The sequence below is a fragment of the Vigna unguiculata genome, chromosome 10 (assembly GCF_004118075.2).
Source record: "Vigna unguiculata cultivar IT97K-499-35 chromosome 10, ASM411807v1, whole genome shotgun sequence".
Taxonomy (NCBI): Eukaryota; Viridiplantae; Streptophyta; class Magnoliopsida; order Fabales; family Fabaceae; genus Vigna; species Vigna unguiculata.
In genome coordinates, this window is record NC_040288.1 from 6074218 (window position 1) to 6096759 (window position 22542).

The following is a 22542-nucleotide window of genomic DNA, read 5'->3' on the forward strand; positions in this document are numbered from 1 at the left end:
TCTTACTAAGGAACAATGTGCTAAAGCTGTTAAATGGTTAGCTGACATGCCAAAACAATTAGCTATTGTGAAAGCCCTTCCAATTGAGCATAAGGAAGATTATGTTTTAATGCATATTTCTACAACTTAAATCATGGTATGTAATATATATTTTCTTGTGATTGATTAATTTCATGGTATTTGGTTAAATTTGTTGCATATTCGCATTAATTGTACAACACTATGATTGATAAATTTTGTTGCACTTTTGTAGGTCAAGCAGATGTTGAAGAGGACAAAAACAAGATGTTGAAGAGAACTAAAGAGGGTGTTGAAAGACTTACTAGTTGGATGTTGAAAAATTATAAAACAAACATATTAAATAAGAAAACACTTGTTTTAACATGTTATTTAGTTTTCTTTTTTAATGGTAAAATGCTTGACATCATTACTTTGGATAATGAGTTTGGTTAATTGTGATATCAATTTATGGATTTATGTTATATTTGTGGGTTAATTATATCACATTAATGATAGTGTTTTTACGTTATATATTAAGCTTGTGATTTTTATACTTAATTATTTTATTGTTTATAAATGAAGTAATTAATAATTAATAATATATTTATTTGATAGAGTGAATCGATATTGATATAAAATATTTTTGATCCATAATTTTTAATATTAATTAATATTAGAAAGTTGGCTAATATTTTTAAATTGAATTATTAAATATTATTTAAATACTTTAAGTTCATTAATATTTTTTAAATTTAATTTAAAAATTTTATAAATTAAAATAAATATTGTTAAAATAAAATTTTATCTTATAAGAAATTCAATTATCTTATCCAAACAAGAAATTCAAATGTATGGTATTTTAATTACCCTATCCAAAAATTTCAAATGCTAGACATTTCAATTTCTTAGAATTGTTAAATTATTCCATCCAAACACAAGGTTACAGATTAAATTAAAATTTAAGATTCAATAACACCGCTACAATTCTTCAAAATTACAACTATAATGCATAACTATAGTCAATAGAGAGAAACACAATCCTTTAGTCATTTGCTCCACAAGAAAAATCTGCATCAAAACATAAAGTGGTTAACATGCCATGTAACTAAAATCCAATGCAATTGAAACAAACAAACCTAATAAAAAAAACTGCTACATAAACCCCATGAACCTACACCTAGAAAAGGGGACAAATGTATGGTAGAACGTGAACAATGACTAATCCCCATGGTGCTTATCCATTGGTGAATATTCATAAATCCTAATTTCAAAAATTAGCTTGTAATGTTAAATCAAATTTTTATTTATCTCTCACGTCATTAATAACTTTAATATTTATGGCCCTTGTTATTGTTTCAACATCGTACAACAATGTCAAGTCACCATTCATTCATTTAACGATGTTTACTTCATTTTACCATAACGAACATCTACCATACATTTTAAGGAAATTGAGAATCTAATTCGAGACTTTTAACAAAAGAGAGATCAAATTAAGATTATGGAACGAAAATGATAACCAAAATATAATTAAAAAAAAAGTTTTTGTGATGACTCAATAGCTCGGTATGATTTCTTTCTTCTTCTCCTTGTTTTCTTTTTCTTTGTATTAGACTAATAACCCAATATCCATTGTTTTTCTCTTTGAACCCTCCTAAACACTCCCCACTCAACCACTGCAGTCTCCTTTTCTCCGTCCCAACGAACTCATTATTCTCCTTCAACAGACATACACGCAGCAAGGAAACATACTGCAGCTTTTTTTTCCTTCAACACAGAATCACTCCCCAATTTCTCATCCTTCGTCAACCATCACACAGAACACACTCATCCTCACACCCCACCATCACCAGCACTCACCAACCTCCAATTTCTGGTCTCCGGCGAGCTTCATCCTGCGGCTGTGCCAGCGATTGGGGGTTTCCATCGGAGCCGCCTCGCCTCAGCCCCCTGGAACCTCCTCCATCACGATCGCTGCGCCGCCTCTGAACGGCTTGCTTCTCCGTCTCTTTCTCTCGCGCATAACGCAGCACCTAAGCCCTAAGCTGCCATCTCCAGCATCCCAACGTTGTCGGCGTCGACGAGCCACCACCTCGAGCGTCTTTAAGCCCACCGTGGTCCGCTGCGATTGCCGCTCTCGCTCAACTCCCGCATCTTATCGCCACTCTGCCACTTCGGAGCCCTTGGCTTCCGCTGCAATTTCCGACGAGGGTTTCACTCTCCGTTCTCGTAAGTCAAGTTAGAGCTGCGACAAACTGGTTTCATCCTAACTCAACTCCATGGGTGTTGTTCTGGTGTTTTATTCATTCTATTTGTTGCTCGCTGCATTTTGGGGACTCTGATAGGGTTTTGAAAGGGGAAGCATGTATGTTATTTTGGCTTTTACTTTGATGACTACATTTGCATATGGATATATGAAATCGAAGTTCTGTGAAAATGTTGAAGAGTTTCATTGCTGGCTCGCATTCGTGTGGGATTTGTGTTTGTTTCTGGATTCTGTTATCACGGTTGGGGTCTCTGTCTTTGGTTATAGGGTACCAGTGTTAATTTTTTGTTTCGAATGAATTTTGTGTTTGCATTCTATCATCGGATTGAATTCGGGAGGCGTTTCTGGATTGGTCGTAACGTTCCAAGTTGGGAGCGGAGATTAAAGGAAGAATGAATATTAAATTTTGGGAAATTATTGAGTTTGTTAGGTTATGGGATATGTTTTGTGTTTTGAATATTTAAATTCATTTTGTTTGAGTTTTGGGTTTCGTGGAATTCTGGGTATTGTGCATCGCAATGGGGGCATGTTTGAGCAGATGGGTGGTTCCCGTCTTGGAAAGATAGTGGTGGGGATGCTATATATTGCGCCTTTGGTTTAATTAAACGAGTGGGTCGGGTTTCTGGGTATGCATATGTTTGTTGGCGCTTGCTTTATTTTGAGTTCGTTTTCGTGATTGATTGAAGCTTTGTTCGTGTGGTTATATGTGTGCTCAATATTCTACTGCAGCAGGAACTCTGATCGTGAATGATTGTTTCTACCTTGGATGATTTATTTACATGAAATTAAATTTATGTGCGCGGCTTTCTTTTTTTCTCTGGTGTGCCATATTATTTTTTGTATCTTTACAATTAGAAATATCAACTTGCATAGCATGAACGATGTCAATTACATTTTGAATGAATTTGGATGGTTTTATGATAATGGTGGGTTCTAGGCGGTGGTCTATTCTAGTCTAGGTTTTCCTTAATTAATGCACATGTGGGGCCCTTTCTCAATGTGAGGTTTAATTTACATGTCATTGATTTGGTGTGCGGTCTTTCTTGCATTGAATGTGAATATGCACGTAACTTTTAAAATTCATTTGGAATACTTTTGTGAATTTGGGTTTCACTTGCATGAAAGAATCCAATTACATGGTGTTGTAACGTTTAAAACTCTCGTGGGAATGGCTACAAGCTTTTACTTCTACGGCCATAGGTCGGACTCAATCGCGGGCCCAATTTCTGATTGTGTTTTCCATATGTACCCTTTTTACATGTCCATACATAGGGCGCTTCCCTCTCTCATTTGGTCCAATTGCAAAATCCTTTTGGCATGAACACTTTTTATAATAAAATGTTTGTTTGCTGAAATTTTAATATTTCAATTCCTTCTAAGTAAATAAAATTAGTTTCAAAATAGATTTTGAGTACTTGTACGAGCGTTCGCATCATATAGTGTTTGGTTCTTCTCTGATGAATTAATTAAAAGATAAGCTTCCAATACGCTTCTCTTTTGAATGTTTGTATGGTTGTCTGCACCGTCTGACATACACTTTTTAACTGTCTGAGTACTCATGTGACCGGTCACCGTCTGCGTCGCCTTAGTACTTAATCCCTTTTCATATTCAAAAATAGCAAAATATATATTCAGAATTAAAAATATGAACACTCAATCACTTAAGCCTTCTTCTCACCAGCACTCCCTCTCACTCAAGTGCAGCTCCCGTTGGCCCAATTTTCAAATAGTTTCTTCTTTTAAAGAACTACATAACCGTGTTCTTCATTGTGAATGGAGATATGTAGGAGGGTTAATCCTTGTTGGGCCCAAAAAAGTAAAACAATATTTTTGTCCATTCTTTTCTTATATTTTTTAGGGGAAAATAAACATTTCAAAAACCATATCAATTTTGCACCTTAAATTTTGTACCTTTAATAATTAAATTTTGTACCTTTAATAATTAAATTTACTGTCCTTGGGCTGGCGCAGTAAAGTGCTAATATTTTGCCTACACGTAACTGACTCTTGGACTCAAAATCCGGTTTTCGCAAAGCATATCTTATTTTATGGCTTTCCATAGTTTTTCTAAAATAAACTATGGTGACGACATACAAAAATTTATTTTTTAAAATAGTTTTTTTGGTTCGTCGTCTCGTCGCTATTTCAGTTGCGACAAGTTACAAGGAATGATATTAACTTTTGTAAAAAGGTTCAAGCTTTTATCAGTTTTTGTAGCTTCATGAGTTTTCTTGTATTTCACCTCATCTTTTGCTTGTGCCTTAGCTATTTATAAGCTGGTGTGCTCTCCACTATTGATTTTGCCACCCTTTTGTATTTTCGCTGTTGTTATTATTTGTTTTGTTACCATGCTTTAGATTGATGATTATGGTTTTTGTGTAGTGTATTTCTTGCTAATTGCTGAATGGATACTAGAAAACTACTACCCCTTTTGAGAGCTTGTAAGAATTCCAAGTCATTAAAGCAAGGCAAACTCATTCATCAGAAAATTGTAACGTTGGGATTGCAAAATGATATATGTTTACGCAAGAACCTGATTAACCTATATCTTTCGTGCCATTTGTATGATCATGCAAAGTGTGTTCTTGATACCATGAAAAACCCATGTGAGATATCCTTGTGGAATGGCCTGATGGCAGGTTACACTAAGAATTACATGTATGTGGAAGCCCTAGACCTTTTTGAGAAGTTTTTACATTACCCTTACCTGAAACCTGATAGTTATACTTACCCTAGTGTTATTAAGGCCTGTGGGGGGCTGTGTAGGTTTCTGTTGGGAAAAATGATCCATACATGCTTGATAAAAACTGGTTTAATGATGGACATTGTTGTTGGAAGCTCTCTTGTGGGTATGTATGGAAAATGCAATGCATTTGAAAAAGCCATATCATTGTTCAATGAAATGCCTGAGAAGGATGTGGCATGCTGGAATACAATAATTTCTTGTTATTACCAAAGTGGAAACTTCAAAGAGGCCCTACGGTATTTTAGCCTGATGAGAAAATTTGAATTTGAACCTGATTCAGTTACAATAACAACTGCTATTTCCTCGTGTGGCAGACTTTTGGATTTGAACAGGGGAATGGAAATTCACGAGGAGTTGATTAACAGTGGGTCTTTGCTGGACAGTTTCATTAGCTCTGCTCTTGTTGACATGTATGGAAGATGCGGTCACCTAGAAAAGGCTCTAGAGGTTTTTGAGGAGATGCCTAAAAAGACTGTTGTTGCTTGGAATTCCTTGATTAGTGGATATGGTTTGAGAGGTGACAGCATACCATGCATTCGCCTTTTAAAGAGGATGTACAACGAAGGAGTCAAGCCAACTTTGACTACTTTATGTAGTTTAATAATGGTTTGTTCACGTTCTGCTCAACTACTAGACGGAAAGTTTGTACATGGATATATAATACGAAACAGAATACAACCTGATGTTTTCATTAGTAGTTCTCTCATGGATTTATACTTCAAATGTGGAAGGGTAGGGTTAGCCGAAAACATCTTTAAATCAATACCAAAGTCTAAGGTAGTTTATTGGAATGTCATGATTTCTGGATATGTGGCTGAAGGGAAACTTTTTGAAGCCCTTGCCCTGTTTAGTGAAATGAGAAAATCTTATGTTGAGCCAGATGCTATTACTTGTACCAGTGTTTTAGTAGCTTGTTCTCAACTAGCAGCACTAGAACAAGGTAAAGAGATTCATAATCTGATCATGGAGAAAAAATTGGACAACAATGAAGTGGTTATGGGAGCTCTGCTGGATATGTATGCAAAATGTGGCGCAGTAGATGAAGCATTCATTGTTTTCAAATGGTTGCCAGAAAGAGATCTGGTGCTTTGGACTTCAATGATTACTGCATATGGGTCCCATGGTCAGGGCTATGAAGCTTTGGAGCTTTTTACTGAAATGTTGCAATCCGATGTAAAACCTGATAGGGTTTCTTTTCTTGCTATATTATCTGCTTGTGGCCATAGTGGGTTGGTTGATGAGGGATGCTATTACTTCAGTCAAATGATGAATGTTTATGGCATTAAACCTGGAGTTGAACATTATTCATGCTTGATTGATCTTCTTGGGCGTGCTGGAAGATTGTATGAAGCATACAAGATTCTACAAAGAAACCCTGAAACCAGGGATGATGTTGGGTTGCTAAGCACATTATTTTCTGCATGCCGTTTGCACAGAAATATTGATCTGGGAGTTGAACTTGCTAAAATTCTTATCGATAAGGATCCTGACGATTCATCAACCTACATTCTCTTGTCAAATATGTATGCTTCTGCACATAAATGGGATGAGGTACGGAAGGTGAGATCAAAGATGAAGGAGCTTGGGTTAAAGAAGAATCCAGGGTGTAGTTGGATTGAGATTAACCAAAAGATCGTGCCTTTTTTTGTTGAAGACAATTCACACTTGCATCTAGAATTGGTTAATAAATGCCTTTCATATCTCACTGGTCATATGGATGATGAGTCTAAACCATTTATATATCATTCTGATGTGGAAACACTGAGATTTTGCTAGTTTTACAATTAGCTTGGAAGCTGCTCGTGACGGGAATCCTAAGACAATGATTCTTGGTGTAGGTAACTGGCTTTGACATGTCTAACAAAAATCCAGAAAAGGACCAAAAATAGCACAAAAAGAAGGAACAAGGTTCTGGAGAGTTGAAGAAGAACAAGAAGCAGAGAAGTATCTAGTGACAATGGTACATGTTTATGAATTTGCTCTGTGAATGATGTTTACTTTATTCTTCGTTCTGCTACTGCTTGTGATATGAACAATGCCCCAATGATTGATTTAGTGTGTCTAAGTGAGCTTTTAAGCAGTGATTGATTGAAATCTATTTGTCTATGAATGGAATTTGTAAGGTTTTAGCCGTTAGATACATTTATGAACTAATGATTGATTGAGATTATTACTGTTACTTAATAATCCATGTTATTGCAAAATTAGTTATTTGGTTCCTGAATAAAAATTTAAAAAGTTTAAAAATTACAGGTGATATTAGGGATTTGAGGATACAACACCTTTTGAGTGATTCACTTCAATACCAAGAAAGTATTTTAAATAGGCATGGTCTTTGGTTTGAAAATGACTAAATAAGTGTTCTTTTAGTTGAAAAATCCTAGTGACATAATCTCCTGAAATTACTATATCATCAACATAGATTGATGTGTGAGGCAAAAAGGAAGAATATAGAAATTTTCTTTAGGATTGTCACTTTTGAAGATTAAATGTCTGAGATAGATTAGTCAGGACCTTATTCTCTTGTTGGATCCATGACCATCACTACTAGTGCACTTACCCGTAGAAAGGGAAACCATTGCTGATGATGAATGATGAATACATGATCATTTTTCAACTATTAGCCAACAAATTAATCAAATATAACCGTTGGGGAGCAAAACCAAATTGATATGTATGCATTTAAAATGCTATTGGTTAATCTTAACCATTCCATGAACCGTCTCATTAGCATTCAATGACTTTTTATATTGTGTAGACATAAGACAGTTTTGTATTACTTTCCACCATTAGCTAAACAACGAGATAATTTTGGTGCATCGAGGAAAATGCAGTTTCACTACAAAGGCAAATATTGCTGATGAAGTTGGTGCTTCAGCCATCCTCATTATAAACTATCGTACAGGTGTTTGCATTTTTATTTTCAATGCTTTTTGAGATCATAGTGTATTTTGTTTCTTAATGGCAGAAGCCTATCATGTAGTGGCAGCCATTGTCCCATTATATGTGACCATGATACTGGCCTATGTTTCTGTGAAATGGTGGAAGATCTTCACACCAGATCAATGTTCAGGCATAAACAAATTTGTGGCAAAGTTCTCCATCCCCCTCTTGTCATTTCAAATAATTTCCTCGAACTACATCTACAAAATGAGCCTCAAACTCTTATATGCCAATTTTGTTCAGAAATTGCTTGCCCTTTTAGTCTTAATAGCAATCACGAAGATCAGTGGCCGAGGAGGGTTAAAGTGGATCATAACGGGTTTGTCATTAACAACACTTCCCAACACTTTGATTCTAGGAATTCCTCTGATGAAAGCTATGTATAAGGGTGATGCAGTTGTTCTCCTTGCTCAGATTATTTTCTTGCAGAGCATGATCTGGTACAATTTGTTGTTGTTTCTTTATGAACTTGATGCTGTCAACACCAGGCCTGCTGCAGCTGCACCACCATCACAAGGCTCAGCTGGTGGGTGTTTATAGTAGGTTAATTTACTTGTAAGGAATGAGATTAAAGTAATTAATATACGTGAAACAAAATAGTGATTAACTTAGCAAAACACTGATCTAGATTCATTCTTCTTCTTGCCATTACTTTTCTCTCATAAGCCATAATTGATATATGTATAGATAGATAATATATTATTGATCAGTTAATCCTGTTCAACCAAGTAAAGTGATCTAAGACAGTCAGATTAAATAGGGCCTGAACATTAATATATTTTAAGAGTAACTATATTTGAACATTATATATATTATAAGCTTGTACAAATAAGTTTTTATATGTTGACATGTTTTTGTGCGATCTTTTCTTTCTCTACCTTCTCATTAGATGCCATTTGAATATTTAAATACAATTTTGTTAGGAAACTATATATATCCCAGTGTTTTAGTAGCAACATATATAAATCAAACTATAACACATATCATGTTTGTTTAGCATATGGTGTAAAATTTAAGTGCAGATATTTCCATAAAACTGAACCAGAAATAAAAATTGTATAATTTTTCTATGTTGTAAGGAGAAACAGACACAGATCGTGAGGTACAATCAAAAGGAGAAGAAGACGTAGACCCTAGAACAAAAAGGAAGCTGAAGGTGTTGCCCATTCTTGCCAAAGTGGGAAAGAAGCTAATAAAAATTCCTAATACATATGCAACTTTAACGGGTTTTATTTGGTCAAGCATACATTTCAGGTAATTATAACATGTCAGTCATCATGCCATTAAGATCATTGTATTTAAATTCCTGATCATACACAATAATTGTGCAGGTGGGGATACACATGCCTGAAATTGTTAATCAGTCAATAGAAATATTATCCAATGGAGGCCTTGGCATGGCAATCTTCAGCCTAGGTAAGTAAAAGCAAAAATCCATGGTTTCTGGTTATGAAGTACTAATTTGATGTGATGAGTTTTGAAAAAAACTGAGAAAATCCAAAATGCAATTCTAAAATTGCATTAAAGGGTATAAATTTTGTATATTTGTTGATGGAGATTGGTATCAGGTGTGTTTATGGCATCACAGTCGAGCATGATAGCATGTGGGTCTCATGACAGTGGCTTCTCTTCTGATAGGATTAAGATGCACACTGTTCAAAGTCACAATTGTTCAGGTCATTTTCCCTTTAATATATATTTTTTTTTCCTACTTTTCAGGTCATTTAAAGGTAAATAGTTTGCATGATCTTGCATGTGGCAGGCAGCTCTACCTCAGGGAATTGTTCCTTTTGTTTTTGCCAAAGAATATAATGTTCATCCAGTTGTTTTAAGCACAGCGTAAGTCTTCCTTCAAATATCTCTGAATACATAAACATAAATATATTTATTTATATAAATTTATTTCTAGAGACTAGATTAAATGGTCGAAAATTAACATTATAATTCGTGTAAACGTTTATTTTCATTTTTTTCTTAAAATATTTATCAAAAAGTTTGTTAAAATAAAACATAATATATATATATATATATATATATATATATATATATATATATATACATACGTGTGTGTATTATAAATTTCACATATATTTACAATGGTATATGAATTGTTATAGCCGTCAGTTATATAATTATTTAAAAAGGTATGTATATTTCTTTCATAATTCAAATGTGGTTTAATGTTATAATTTTCTGGGTATGTCAAACTTTTACGAACACACTACTTAGTATATTTTTGTGCAAAACAAGCTTAAGCAATTTAATTATAGAATGTTTTCATATTGTATCTCTCATGTATAAAATTCACCTGATTTATAAACATTTTATGGCAAGTTATTTAGTAGTAAACACTATTTATCCTCCAAAGTGAAATAAGGTAGTCACTACAAAAATAAAAATTTAGTAGCAGTTATTTTGTAGCGATACTCCTATTTCCAGTTTGTTTTCTTGATCAACATGAAACTAAATTAGATTCCAAGTAAATGGAAGCCCCTGAGATTCAAGAAGAGAAGTCATAAACTATCATATTCATACCTTGTTGACAACAAAATTTTTAAACTCCTTGTAAATGGTATTTCTTTCATGTAAAAATTCTATCAGGCCATGTCTAGCTACTCTTATTTGTATCATTTTTTAGGATTCTTGTTAAGGCTTGTTTCCCTTTGTATTTCACAACCTCTCTTACATCTATTCCCCCCACTCCAAAATGAACTTACCTTAAAAGGCTATGATTGTTTTGGGCAGGCAATAAGTAATCTGAAAGCTAATGCAGCTGGATTAACTCAACAAAACAATGTGAAGCCTGTTTCAGATGCCAACATTCCCAAGGCTAAACCAGAACATCCTTTGGGCTCACAATCAAAACTTCCAGAAGGTTCACGGGAAGTGTCTTCGCCTCAATCTTCGTCAGTTTATTTATTTACATATCACGAGCAGTGATAATAATATTTGTTTTTATTTACATATTTTGTATGCCACTTAATTAATATAAGTCCATTTTGATATTTATACAGTTACAATTCATAATTTTAAAAGTAAAATAGGTTTTCATGAATTCCCACATCCAGTTTAATTTGAATGATAAAAAATTTTCTGAACCAGTGTCTCATTTAAGGGTCTCATCTCATTCACAATTTTCAGTTGTTTATTTAGACTAAAAGATTTTGGTCCCTTGACCCTTCTGGAATGTTTTCACGAAAATCATTTTCAGCATTTCAAGCTCTTTTTGTTTTTTTTAAATATAAAACTAGTTTCTATCTTGAAATTCTCTTTTGTATACTCAAAGCTAAAGTCTAAATTTTTATTCAGGGTGGGTGCTTAATAGAACATATTACATGTTTTGTGCAATTCTCGTTCATTTTTCATCCTTCGTTGAAAGGTAGAACATTTAATCTTGGATCAATCTTTAATGGGGTTCCTCTTCTAAACGGGGTTGCTTCACTCTGCAGTTGCACTATGATTGTCCACCGTTTTCTGGTTTCTCTTTGGCTGAGTTTCGCTCATCTCTGAAGAAATATGGCTCCAATTTCTGGACATCATCTCATTAGTATGTTTCATCTCCTCCCCAAGATTCCTTCTTTCTCTATGTATGCATCTGTGTTGTAATTTGGTATTCTTGGGGTTATGAACCTTACAACAAGCATCTTCTGGACCAGGAAGATGTGGATATGGTGAATACACTTGACAAGGAAAAGGGTATCACACTGGAGGATTTTAAGCTCATTAAGATGCATATGGCCAGTTGTATGATGTCTTTTTCTATGTCTTTCTTCAATTTTTATCATACTTTTTATATATTCCCCTCATGCCACAGCACTGTTTTTGTTTTCTCTAACCTTTTGTTTCTGGCTATTGCTTATGATTATCGTTCTTATACTTGTTGATGTGGTGTCCGATTCTGAATTTCTAGTTGCTGTTGTCATCCTTAGTTTTGAGTGCTAGAATGGTTTCGGAGGGAATTTCTTTTGATGCTTTTATTTTTTTTTCTGCATGTTGTTGTATATACAATGTTCTGAAAGATGTTTATAAAAAGTAAATCATTAGGGCTATTGTTATTGATATCCTTCGTCAGCTATAGAAGTGTTTGATTTTTGTTCTTTATCTGTGTTGAATTTCTTCTTTTTCCTTTCTTGTTTGAGCAGATATTTTGAAATTGGCACAAGTAAAAGTGAGACAGAGGTGTGAACTGTATTTCTTGAATATGCACAAGTCATCTCTTTTATGTTTATAATTTATAGTGAAAAGTATATTGTATTACCAGAGAAAGATTCCTATATTGGTTTGATCTTTTTCGTTTAAACGCCTGTGCCTGTATATCACATTTTGAGTGCCACACTTCTGGAATGTATTAGCTTTGCATGATATATATCAGAATAACCCTTTGTGTGATTATCTTTATTTTTTAGTTAGTTTTATATAAGAAAATTTTGATTCATGTGTGAAAGATTTGTCCAAATTTGATAGCAGCAACAGTGTTATAAAATGAGAATCTCAAATGGTCATGTGGTTGGTTATCCTTTTATGTATGGACTTATATGAAGAAAATAGTAACATAGTGAAAAGAGATTAAAAAAGTTTTAAAAAGGAATGTTTGAAAGATGAGTTTAAATGTATCTGATTTATGTTATCTAATTTGTGGCGGTTTTTAACCGTCAAAATGTGATATATTTTGTAGCGATTTTTAATTGTAAAAATGTGATATATATTTTGAGGTGGTTTTTAATCGTCAAAATCTGATATATTTTGTGGTGACTTTTAACCGTCAAAATCTGATATATTTTGTGGCAGTTTTTAATCGTCAAAATCTGATATATTTTGTGGTGGTTTTTAACCGTCCAAATATGATAAAATATCAAAAAATAGAAGTAAATTTTGTAGCGATTTTTGACCGTTAGTAATCTCTTTCATTTTTGACAGCAATACCAGCGGTTAGATTTTTTTTGTCAATTTATTTTTGACATACGTAATTTTGACGGTTTCTTAAACTGTCAGAAATTTCATTTGTGACGGTTTTTAATTGTTAAAATTTTTAATTTTAACTGTCAAGAATGTTCACTTTTTTGTAGTGATAGTTTATCATGTAAATTGATTTTTTTGTTACAAACTGGGATATATGTTTATGTTAATTATTAATACAATTTTTACCCTTTTAAAAAGTAATTTTAAATGAAATAGATAATTTAATTATTTATTATAAAATTAGTAAAAAAAATAATTATTATTAAGAATAATTAGTTTACATATTTTAGGAATTTATCTTATCATAGGTTCTTTAGTGTTGTCATAAAGGATTATTTTCTATTCACATAATTGGAATTATTTTTTCTATATTAAATCACAATTATTTTTTAATTGTTGTTAGTACAAGTTTTCTCAATTGTTAGACTTTCTTAACTAGTTCCATCAATATTTTCTTTATGTTTCTTCACATTAAAAACTTTTATAAAACAAAGCTAAAATACCACTTATTAATTATTACATTAATTTTCTAGTTGAGGAGGATTTATACTAAAATGACCATCACTAATTTGTTTTTCCATATAGGGAGATATTATATTTAGAAAATCTTCGTCGTTTAGAAATACATTACAAAAAGTCTATCATCAGTAGGGTTGGACAAAATAAATCAAACTGCACTGCACTACTAAAAACTGCACTGAACTAAAAAACTGTTCGCATGAACTGAACTGAACTATTATTCTTACAAATAAACTGGCCTGCACTGCACTATAATATAAACTGAACTGAACTGTTATAAACTGAACTGTTTTATGAACTGCACTACGTCAGAACTGAACTGCACTATTTTTGGACTGAACTGCACTAGTTTTTAACTTAACTACACTGTTTTTGAATCGAATTGCACAGATTTTGAATAAACTTCACTCTTTTTGAATTGAATTGTACTATTTTTGAATCGGATTGCATTGATTTTGAATTGAATTGCACTACTTTTGAACTGAATTACTCTATTTTGAATCGAATTGCACTAATTACATATGATTGTATTACGCAATAATAATCTAAAGTTTATAATTTGAAAGTGCTTAGAAAATAATACTTGAAATATGCATCATACTTCAATACACCAATTAATATTTTATAATTTTTTTATTTATATTAAAGTTTTCTCTAACTTAAAATGTAATTAAAATATTAAAATTAATATAATAAATATAAATATCGGTATTAACTTATTTTTTAAAATTTAAAATCTTATGTAATATTACTTTTTAGTTTTACAATGTTTATTATGTTGCATAAAATTTTTTAAAAGGATTTATTTTAGAAAATTCTCAAAATTAATATTTTCTTTAACATTTGTATTCATTAATATTTGTGTGAAAAATGTTATAGAAATTTTATGAAGTTCTAAAATTAATATTTTAAAAATCTTTTAAAATAAATTCTCTTTAAAAAAGTTGATGCCACATAATAAATATTTTAAAACTAAAAAATAATATTACATAAGATTTTAAGTTATAAAAATGTTTATATTTAGTATAGTAATTTCAATATAAATACGTTAGTACCAATATTTATATTTATTATAGTAATTTCAATATTTAAGTTACAAAAAACTTTAATATAAATAAAAAATTATAAAAATGTTAGCTGTCACAAAATTTAATTTTTAAAAATAACTTCTGTAAAATCATAACATAAAAATAACATTACATAGTAAAATTCATTCAAAATAAAATAAGATATTGAAATAATTTATAATGTTTTTTAATAAATTAATTATAAATATTTTATATTTTTCTCAAAGAAAGAGTAAAGAAAAAAATTAAGACAAAATAAAATAAATATTTCAATATGAAAGAGAAAGAATAGAACGTAAAACATAAAACACATAAGTCCAATTCTTATCCTAATACCAATATTTTATTTGAGGTATTTTGCTCTTTCAATCTATTATAGTTCAATAGTTAACTTAGTTAACTTAGTTAACTTAACATAAGTTTAGTTTCTTAAAACTGAACTATTTTATAGTACAGTTCAATTATTATTATGAATAGTTTAGTATATTTTAGTTTAATATAGTACAATTAACTATAGTTTAGTAAATTATGCCCAACCCTAATCATCAGTAGTTTCCTCAATATAACTAGACATTAACAATTCAACACTTAAGTTTATTGGCTTATGTAGTCATCAAAAAGCTAACGATCTAGGGGTTTCTTGTTGCACTTCGATATTTCTTCTGCACCTTTAAAAAAATTTCAAATTTCAAAAATACTCTGAAGTTATTTTCGAATGTCGACATTTGATAATGCAGATCATACTCTCAAGTTATTTTTGAATGGCGACATTCGATAAAGAATGTTTTTAGATGTAGACATATAGTGAAGACTTTAGATTTTCAGATGTTATATATATATATATATATATATATATATATATATATATTAAAAAATAAAATAAAATAATAGAATATATACACTGGATTTCGGTAGTACACCACATAAATCGTTTGTACACCATAGACATTTTCTGGCGACTGTCGATGCAAGCATTGAACCTAAGTCATTTGTTGAAGCTATGAAAGGTGACCATGGAAGCAAGCCATACAGATCGAGATAGAAGCATTGGAAAATAATAGGACCTGCACAAAATCGTTGCTACCTAGAAAGAAAGCTATTGGGAGTAAGTGGATTTACCGAATCAAGTATAAATCTGATGGTTCGGTTGAGCGGTTTAAAGCCCATCAAGTGATACTAGGAAATAACAAAGTTGAAGGACTTGACTATACTAAAATCTTCAGTCTTGTTGCAAAGATGGTAATTGTGCGCACATTTCTAGCTCTTGCAATTGCTAGAAATTGAGAGCTTCATCAAATGGATGTTCACAATGCTTTCTTGCATGGAGACTTGGAAGAAGAGGTGTATATGAAACTTTCTTTAGATTTCGATCTGGAACTTCAAGAAAAGTTAGTAGACTTCACAAGTTGTGGTATGGCTTGCAACAATCTCTTCAATGGTAGTTTGCAAAATTTGCTGGTGCTTTGAAACACTATGGATTTACACAATCCGCTTATGATCATTCACTATTTACACTAAAACGTAAAAATGTGCAACTCCATGTGTTGTCTATTTGGATGATCTCGTGATTTCTGGCAATAATGACGTTGTTATCAAAGCCTTCAAAACATACTTGTGTTCATGTTTTCACATGAAAGATCTTGGATCGTTGAAATATTTTCAAGGCATTAAGGTGACTAGTAACTCTTTACGGAATTTTCTTGTGTCAACGCAAATATGCATTGGATATTATATCTGAAACAGAATTGTTAGAAGCTGAAGGTGTTATTCTTCCATATCCAGAATAATTTCGAAGCTTGGTAGGATGATTAATCTACCTATCTATTACTAGGCCTGAACTTTCTTATTGTGTGCATACACTTGCATAGTTTATGCAACATGACAGGAACATTGGGAGGTTGCCCTATGTTGTGCGTTTTTTAAAGGCTAATCCTGGACAAGGAATTTTGTTAAGTGCTGATTGAGATTTACAACTTTATGCTTGGTGTGACTAAGATTGAGTTGGTTGTCCTTCGATTGGAAAATCTCTTACTGGTTATTTTATTCTTCTTGGTAATTCACCCATTTCATGGAAAACTAAAAAACAACACATTGTGCCTCATTCTTCCGCAGAAGTAGAATATCGTTTTATGGCTACTACCATTTGTTAGCTAAAATTGCTGAAGGAACTTTTGTCACGTTTTGGTATCAATCATCATAGCCCTATAAAACTCTATTATGATAATCAATTTGCTATTTACATTACCACTAATCCTGTTTTCCATGAGTGCACCAAACATATCGAAGTGGATTATCACTTTGTCCGTGATGAACTTGATCCTTTCTAAGCCAATCATGCTTAATAAGCATCAGAAATTTGACACAGAACTCGTGGCTCAATCATTTAGGTGCTTTCTCTCATTCTCACATAAACTGTTTGGCTCACTCATCTCACAAGGTTGGATTTATTTTCTTGTGTCAACCTTTAACTAAGAACTTACTTATATTGCATCAATTTCTATTAAACACTATTGGTTCTTCATTCTTTCATTTCTTACATTCTCAATTTTTCAAAATAGTTTCAAAGTGTGTTTTTCTTTTTCTTGCTTGGTTCTTAATCCAACCATGTCCAAAAGGTATTTACATCCTAAACTAGATTACCTAAGACATGCATACTTAACTATCAAACACCTTAGTCTAAAATAGAAATAAAAACACTAAAAATTGAAATTAAAATGTAGAATTTAAAGTGCAAGAAATTTAAAAAGAACTATATTTTGGTTAATGGTGGGGGGTGGCTCTTCACTACTCCTCTGGATAAGATGATCTAGATACTTTCTCAAAGTCAAAGAATTCCTCAAAGCTTTCTCCTTCCTTCTCTAATTCAACTACTTCTTGCTCTACTGCCTCCACATTGCTGGAAGGTTGTTCACTTCCTTCCTCTCTCACATTCTTGAATGTCCAAATGAGGGGATCATCTTCAGTTTCCTCAAAATTACCATTATCAGTATTAGTGTCCTTTTCTTGTGTGGTTTCAGCAGCTTCATTGGTGCCTTCCATGTTTCCTGATCCACCAACATCAATACTAGTCTTGTTGCTTGAGTTATGTTGTTCTAGCTCAGGCTTAGGCTGTGGCTTAGGCAATTGCTCAATTTTTGCTTCTGCACCTTATGTTTCTCTAGGTGCTGAACTAGGTGCTCCTTGTGTTGCACCTCCAACCCCTCCTTCTTGAAAGGGACTATCCTCGGGCCAAGTTGTGAAAGTCATAAATTGCTCAAGGATCGTGTAGTGCATTGAAGAGGTTGGTTCAAATTTTGTTGTTGAGCAAAATTAAAGAGAATGAATTAGAGAGGGTCATTTGGGCCTTGTTGGTTGCTACTACATGAATGAAATACGTGATTCAATAGATTGTAAGGAATCTTCTAGCTTCTTGAACTACTAGTGTTGATGTTGTGCAATGGCGTTGGGTTGTGGCTCAAGTGCAGTACCTTGCATATTATCTAGTGTATTGATGCAGTTTGCCTGATATATATGCCTTGTTAATTGGCAACCTCAACTTCTTCCTTGATTGAGAAGTGGCTTGGAAGTGCTCTGGATCTGGTTTCTAACAAAGTTATCTTGAATATTTTCTCTACGATCATGTCAGCTACATCTGGCAGTTAGCCTTGCATGATGCAAAAAATCAGTTGAGCTTGAGGAATAATGAGACTAGATACGTAAGAGTTGGGGATCACGTTGGCAAAAAGGAAGGTTATCCGCATCTATGTTGTTGTTCTCATGCTTTCTTTAGGGATCTTTGAGGATTGCCAGTTCTTCACAACTCAAAAGTCCTTCCAGCTACACATAAAAGGGCAATGAGCCCTTGTGGACTAACATCCTTCATCAAATTTTAAAATTCTTCTCTTTCCTCCTCAAATGTGGCTCCACCAGCTTTAGGTAACTCTTTGATTGTGTCTCTATCATACAACACCTTCTTTCCTTTAACCTAGCATGATATTGACTTCTCATATTTTTGCTTAAGAGGGTAAGCATTGGCAAAGAACTCCCTCACTATCAACTCATTATAGTGACTGACAGGTTTGATAAACTTCTCCCACCTGATTACCTCTATAAGTCTCATGAACTCCTCATAGTCACCTTCTTCAATTTCCACTCTCCTTTCGACCAAGATTGATCTTTCCTATAGTTGGGGAAATCTTGTAAAACCCGAGAAAATTAAATAATTAAATAAATAATTATTTAATAAATGTGGGTAGTATGAGCCTTTATGGCATTTAATACATATTGTTGTGATGTCGAAAAGTACTAGCTCAAGTGATTAAGAGTACTTGATTATGTGAGAGGACTTGGGTTTGAGTCCTATGTATGCCAATTGTATGTTGTTTTAAATAGTGCATTTCTTTTTATGCTATATATTGAATGGGAACAGTGATAATGTAATCCTAAAATTATAGATATTATCACGAAACATGAATTTGTTGAATTGGTTGTGCTTTAACTTTGTAATTTCAGGGTTGTGTGTTCAAATCTTTCTCAGAACGAAATTAACCCTTTATTTTTGCTAATATAGTTGTGGTTTGAATGTGAAAGGGTGGGGAAACCCTAGAGACAATGGGCAACCAAGGGAGGCTGGGAAAACAACCCATAGGCAATTATAGTCAATGAAAAAGTAATTTTTGTTTTTTTTCATTTAACTATAATTAGGATCATATAAAAAGGGAAAATAAGGCAATTGGGAGGGTTTTGAGACTGCAATTTTGCGAGGGACTGAGAAAAGAGGTTTACAAAACCATTCTAATTTCTTTAGGAGTGTGAGAGTTGAGTTTTTGGAGTCGCAAAGCAAGATTATTTGGGATCATAAAGAAAAAGGGCTAAAAGACCGTCAGGAGCAAGGATTTTTCAGGTAAAGGGAGTTATTTTAGTGTCTGTGGTTATGCGCATGTTTGAGAGCCCTTGTCTCATAATTTTATGCTTATGGAATTTTCGTACCTGTGTAAATATGATGTGAGAATTGTTGTTCTAACAGTGTTGGAAAAGCCTATTATATGTTTGGGTATGAATAATTTGGGATTTTTGCATGATATGGCTATTGTTAATTAATCTCAAATTGTGATGGTTAAATTGGGTTTAATACACGTTCATGATAATTATTGATGTTCTGGAATTGCTTGGTAATGTCTGAAACATGATTTGGCATGGTTTTTCTGTATTTGCGTGTAAGAACAGGGAAGACATCTGATATTCTCGCCCAAGCGAGCAAGGCTCACCTAAGCGAAAGTAGCAGAGTCTTGACTTTGATTCTACTCGAGCCATTCGCTCAGGCGGAGTGCCTAGGTTTTGGGTGACATGTTATCTCGCTCAGGTGAGAGGTTCTCGCTTAAGCGAGAACTCGTGCGTGACCTTGTATTTTTGCTTAACTCGCCGCCTAGGCGAGAGTTTTGGTTTTAGGCGAAGGGCGATCTTGCCCAAGCGAGAAGAACTCGCCTAAGCCAGACTTCGCAGTGAGCCACTGGAGCACGCTCGCTCAAGCGAGAAAGCTTAGCTTAAGCGAAAAAGGCATTCTCGCTCAAGCTAAGGCTTCTAGCCCAAGCGAAAATAGTGCAATTTGTGCATTGATGCGGACGTGGATCAGGAGATGTTGTGCCATGAGCAGGTAGGTTCATGGAAGGTGGTTAACATGTGATGGTATGAGCGGGGAGGTTCATACTCAGTTACTCTCATGTGGGGATACGAGCGAGGTAGGTTTGTATGTTCTGTGCTCACATTTGAGAGATGCTGCGTGCGGGGAGGTACGTAGCTGGTGGATCACATGTGTTGGACTACGGACGGATAGGTCCATAGAGTAAAACTACGAGCGGGGAGGTTCGTAGAGGCAGGAACACGAGCGGACAGGTTCGTGTGAGCATCATAAATCCTGAGTCCATGGCTAATTATGTTGTGTGAATTGAAGGTTGAAAAGCCTTGGGGCATTAAGGAGTTGGCTAAGGTCTAACTATAATAATATAACTAAGTCTATTTATATTATTTAATTGATGAGTTTTCTTTTATTATTAAGCTCACCATTTTTGTTTGTGTTTGGCAATGATTGTGTAATTCTTTACACGGGAGCAGTTGATGATACAGGTGATGCTTCTAATGCTTGAGACTGAGAGAGGGGATAGCTTGGGTTGAAGCTAGGAATTTATTATGTTGTTGCTATTTTATTGGATTTTGGAAAATTGTAATAATCTTATTTACTATTATTAAATAGTTTTGGCGCGTTTAATGATATTTTGAATTTTCCCGCGTTTGGGAATAATAAAAGATTTGATGCTTGATGTTTTTTTCTTATTTCTTTATTTTAAATAAGTAATATGCAGTAGGGATGTTACAAATCTCAATTGCTTGGCCTTAGTGAGGAATCTGAATCTGTCATGCCTCTCCTCTTTTGGAGCAAGGATTTCTTTTTGTGAATGATTCACTTTGGGAGATCTGTTTTGCTCAAGCCCCACCCCACTATTTCAGGAATTGGATTTTCTCTTTCTCAGGCTTAGGCCTCTTTTCTGGCCCCTTCTCTTGCCTTTTTTCATGTTTTTGTTTCATCCTTATTTCTTCCCCTGGATTGAACTTAGGCTCATCACATTTCTTATGTGGAATTGGTGTAGGAACATTAGGTGTTGTCCTAGTGGATGATCTATCGATAGATTCCATTGCAATTGGGGCTGCCTCGCTAGTCATTCCTTTCCTTTTGCCTGAAGCAACAATCTTTTGGTTTTTTCTTGGTGTCATCCTACACTTATGATAAATGAAACATCAACTTCATAATCCCTATTCTTCAAAACTAGGTTAGTAACTCTAATCAATCCAAATAAAATTTATAATACAATTTACTCATCAATGCACATACATGAACATAAAAATGTTTTTTCATAGCTAAATGCACATGCATGACTTAAAAACTTAAAATTCATGGTGTTGATCATTCCAAAAATTGGATTTTCTTAAAAATGCAGTTGACAACTCAAGCAAACTCCTTGATCATATTGCTTTTTCATTGAAAATCAAGAAGGTTTATTTTTGCAGTAATAGTTCGTGGGTTGTGCTTGAACGAACTCTAAGCTTGAAGAAAATGACTTCGAGATGATGAACATTGAAAATTTTGTTACCTAGATGCTTGTTCTAGCAAATGCAAATGAGGGTTTGATGTTGTCATTCACTAAACTCAGAGAATTTTGGTTAGTGGGAGTTGAGAGAGTGAACAAAATGAGTAAGGAGTAGTGGGGTTTAAAAGGGTGAGTGGTAGTTTATATAGGTTTCAGTTTTGAAAATTTAAACTCTGCTCCTTTAAATCTTGCGTTTTGTGGTTGGGCAACAAAAATTGGGGTTCAAGCCAAAATTATTTAGATTAGTTAGAACGTTGTTTTGACCACTTTGTTTACTTCCTCTCTACACACCTCAGCCAATAAAAACCTAAACTGCATGCATCCAAATTCTAAGAATTAAAAACATATTATGCACAAAATAAACAACTTAGGGTATCTCCCAAGAGCGCTTGTTTAACCTTTTTTAGCTCGATGCCTTTTTTCATTTAATCTTTCAATTTTGGTGAACATGGTGCTTCTTTTAAAGTCTCCACCATGATAAATCTTCAATCTTTGTCCATTCACAACCCAACTCTTATTTGTTCTAGGATCTTCTATCTTTATGGATCTATATGGTATAACATCTATGATAATGAAAGGTCCTGACCACTTTGATCTAATCTTTCCTAGGAAAAGCTTAAGCCTTGAATTGAACAACAAAACTTGTTGCCCCTTTTTGAATTCTCTTTTTAGAATCTTCCCATCATGTCTTTACTTTGCTTTTGTAGATCCTAGAAGATTCATAGGCTTGCAGCCTCATTCTTTCAATTCATGAATATGCAACTTCCTCCTTTCTCCAACGTGGGATCCTACATCACTTATAAGGACTCTAGGTGTTCCAAATCTCCAAAATAAGTTCCTTTTTAGGAACTTGACCATTGTTATTGAATCAACCTTTTGAGTAGCTATGTCTTTAACCCATTTTGACATATAGTCCACAAC

The 22542-nt window shown here is 33.5% G+C and overlaps 2 protein-coding genes across 17 annotated transcripts; both read left to right on the plus strand.

Moving 5' to 3' along the window:
- Window positions 1–1620: 1620 nt before the first annotated feature.
- Window positions 1621–12353, plus strand: LOC114165772 (pentatricopeptide repeat-containing protein At5g27110-like). 16 transcript variants are annotated; one of them, XM_028050354.1, is made up of 12 exons: window positions 1621–2229; window positions 4649–6692; window positions 6851–6972; window positions 7837–7917; window positions 8444–8481; window positions 9035–9209; window positions 9287–9371; window positions 9524–9631; window positions 9718–9794; window positions 10701–11502; window positions 11612–11699; window positions 12098–12353. In XM_028050354.1, the coding sequence occupies exons 2-3, from the start codon at window positions 4671–4673 to the stop codon at window positions 6899–6901; spliced, it is 2073 nt and encodes a 690-aa protein (XP_027906155.1). In that variant the 5' UTR covers window positions 1621–2229; window positions 4649–4670; the 3' UTR covers window positions 6902–6972; window positions 7837–7917; window positions 8444–8481; window positions 9035–9209; window positions 9287–9371; window positions 9524–9631; window positions 9718–9794; window positions 10701–11502; window positions 11612–11699; window positions 12098–12353. The 16 variants fall into 16 exon arrangements, with proteins under 16 accessions (XP_027906155.1, XP_027906156.1, XP_027906153.1 ...); XM_028050355.1 differs by having other exon boundaries at window positions 7847–7917; XM_028050352.1 differs by lacking the exon at window positions 7837–7917.
- Window positions 7905–10895, plus strand: LOC114165144 (probable auxin efflux carrier component 8). Its single transcript, XM_028049810.1, has 6 exons — window positions 7905–8487; window positions 9044–9132; window positions 9287–9371; window positions 9524–9631; window positions 9675–9685; window positions 10701–10895. The coding sequence occupies exons 1-6, from the start codon at window positions 7974–7976 to the stop codon at window positions 10893–10895; spliced, it is 1002 nt and encodes a 333-aa protein (XP_027905611.1). The 5' UTR covers window positions 7905–7973.
- Window positions 12354–22542: the final 10189 nt, after the last annotated feature.

Coding starts and splice junctions, on each gene's coding strand:
- LOC114165772 (XM_028050342.1), top strand. CDS start 4,671: ATGGATACTAGAAAACTACTACCCCTTTTGAGAGCTTGTAAGAATTCC.
- LOC114165144 (XM_028049810.1), top strand. CDS start 7,974: ATGGCAGAAGCCTATCATGTAGTGGCAGCCATTGTCCCATTATATGTG. Junction 9,133..9,286: donor TGTTGCCCATTCTTGCCAAA/GTGGGAAAGAAG, acceptor ATAATTGTGCAG/GTGGGGATACACATGCCTGA. Junction 9,372..9,523: donor CATGGCAATCTTCAGCCTAG/GTAAGTAAAAGC, acceptor GATTGGTATCAG/GTGTGTTTATGGCATCACAG.